The sequence below is a fragment of the Palaemon carinicauda genome, chromosome 32 (assembly GCF_036898095.1).
Source record: "Palaemon carinicauda isolate YSFRI2023 chromosome 32, ASM3689809v2, whole genome shotgun sequence".
Lineage (NCBI taxonomy): Eukaryota > Metazoa > Arthropoda > Malacostraca > Decapoda > Palaemonidae > Palaemon > Palaemon carinicauda.
In genome coordinates this window covers 34,245,655-34,246,885 of record NC_090756.1, presented here as the reverse complement: position 1 = coordinate 34,246,885, position 1,231 = coordinate 34,245,655, and the positions used below count along the sequence as shown (strand labels likewise).

The 1,231-nt window shown below is 33.8% G+C and overlaps 1 protein-coding gene across 1 annotated transcript in view; it reads left to right on the top strand.

Annotated features, from left to right (window-relative positions):
- Window positions 1–242: 242 nt before the first annotated feature.
- LOC137625571 (uncharacterized PPE family protein PPE16-like) overlaps window positions 243–1,231 on the top strand; it is a 3,167-nt gene continuing 2,178 nt past the window's right edge. Inside the window, exons 1-2 of the mRNA XM_068356481.1 lie at window positions 243–256; window positions 677–738. Of these exons, the coding sequence (XP_068212582.1) occupies window positions 243–256; window positions 677–738 (76 nt within the window). The remainder of the gene's footprint in view (window positions 257–676; window positions 739–1,231) is intronic.

The window sequence follows — 1,231 nt, the reverse complement described above, 5'->3', positions numbered from 1 at the left end:
AACATCTTGCGTGAAAGTTGGTTAATTGTGTTGACAATGATTCAGATGAAATACACTCGCCACTTTTATTCAAATGACTCAGTAGTCTTTACAATAGTATTTATTTTTCCTTTAGAAATACACAATTCACATCTAACAGATTTTTCTACAAGACAGTGAATATATTCTCCCCTTTGCTGTCTATTTACATTACTTTTCTCCCCTTCATTGCTCTACCAAGCATTTCTTACAATCTAACAAACATGGGACCCCACAAGTGAGAAACTGGAATCTGGGATAAGGAAATAAAAAATCAATTAATAAAAGTTAAAATAACACAAGTCGCTTATGGATCGTCTAAAAGTTCCAGGATAATCAAAAGTAACACTTTCAAAGGAAAGAGAAACATTTGAGATGTAAATGAAAAAGTGAAGACACAAATGTACAGTAACACGAGTCCTCTCTCCTTATGACTTTACCTGTGTGCAGCCCATAATCCTTGGAAGTAACGTCAGCTGACTTTTGTGCAGCCCATAATCCTTGGCCATTAAATGTGGTAGGCTAATTGTAGTTACAGTGAGGCATTGTTTGCCAAGCTAACTTAATTTTCAGGTGAAGGGGATTTGATCCAATTAGTTTCTCCCTTTATCTATGAGGACACTTACTTTTTATCGTATAGTATTCTGTTCTTGGATAGGTGTGATTCTGGGAAGGGGGTGCGGGTGTTGGAAGAGCAAAGGCTCTCCTCATCGATGAATGGTTAGTACTTGTAGAAATGTTGTTTCTTTAAAACCTGTTTCTTATCTGTTATATTGCCGAGGCGTTGGATATATGCATTTGTGTCAGGTTCATTATCTATAGTATTTCGTTATTTTCATGTTGGTGATCATTTCAGAAGGTTTTTCACTTTCCTATGCTATTGGATGGGACTTTAGCTTGTGTATTATTATTTATCGATAGGGCATAATAATATTTACTGAAATAATAATTGACCTAATAAGCAACTAAGTTACTTTCTAGAAAGGGAAAAGTACAAATTGCGAGCCTCAAGTAACGACGAAAATAATTAAATTCTTTGAATTATCTCAATTCATATTGCCATAATTAACATCTTTTTCTTTCTAAAATGTCACAAGTGAAAGTAAATACACTTGTTTTTAATTACAAGTTTATCATTAGTCCAGTCACTTTTGTATTTTTTCTTTCAACATCGTTTTTTTTTATTTTCTTCGTTTCATTGACCGCTTTCCAT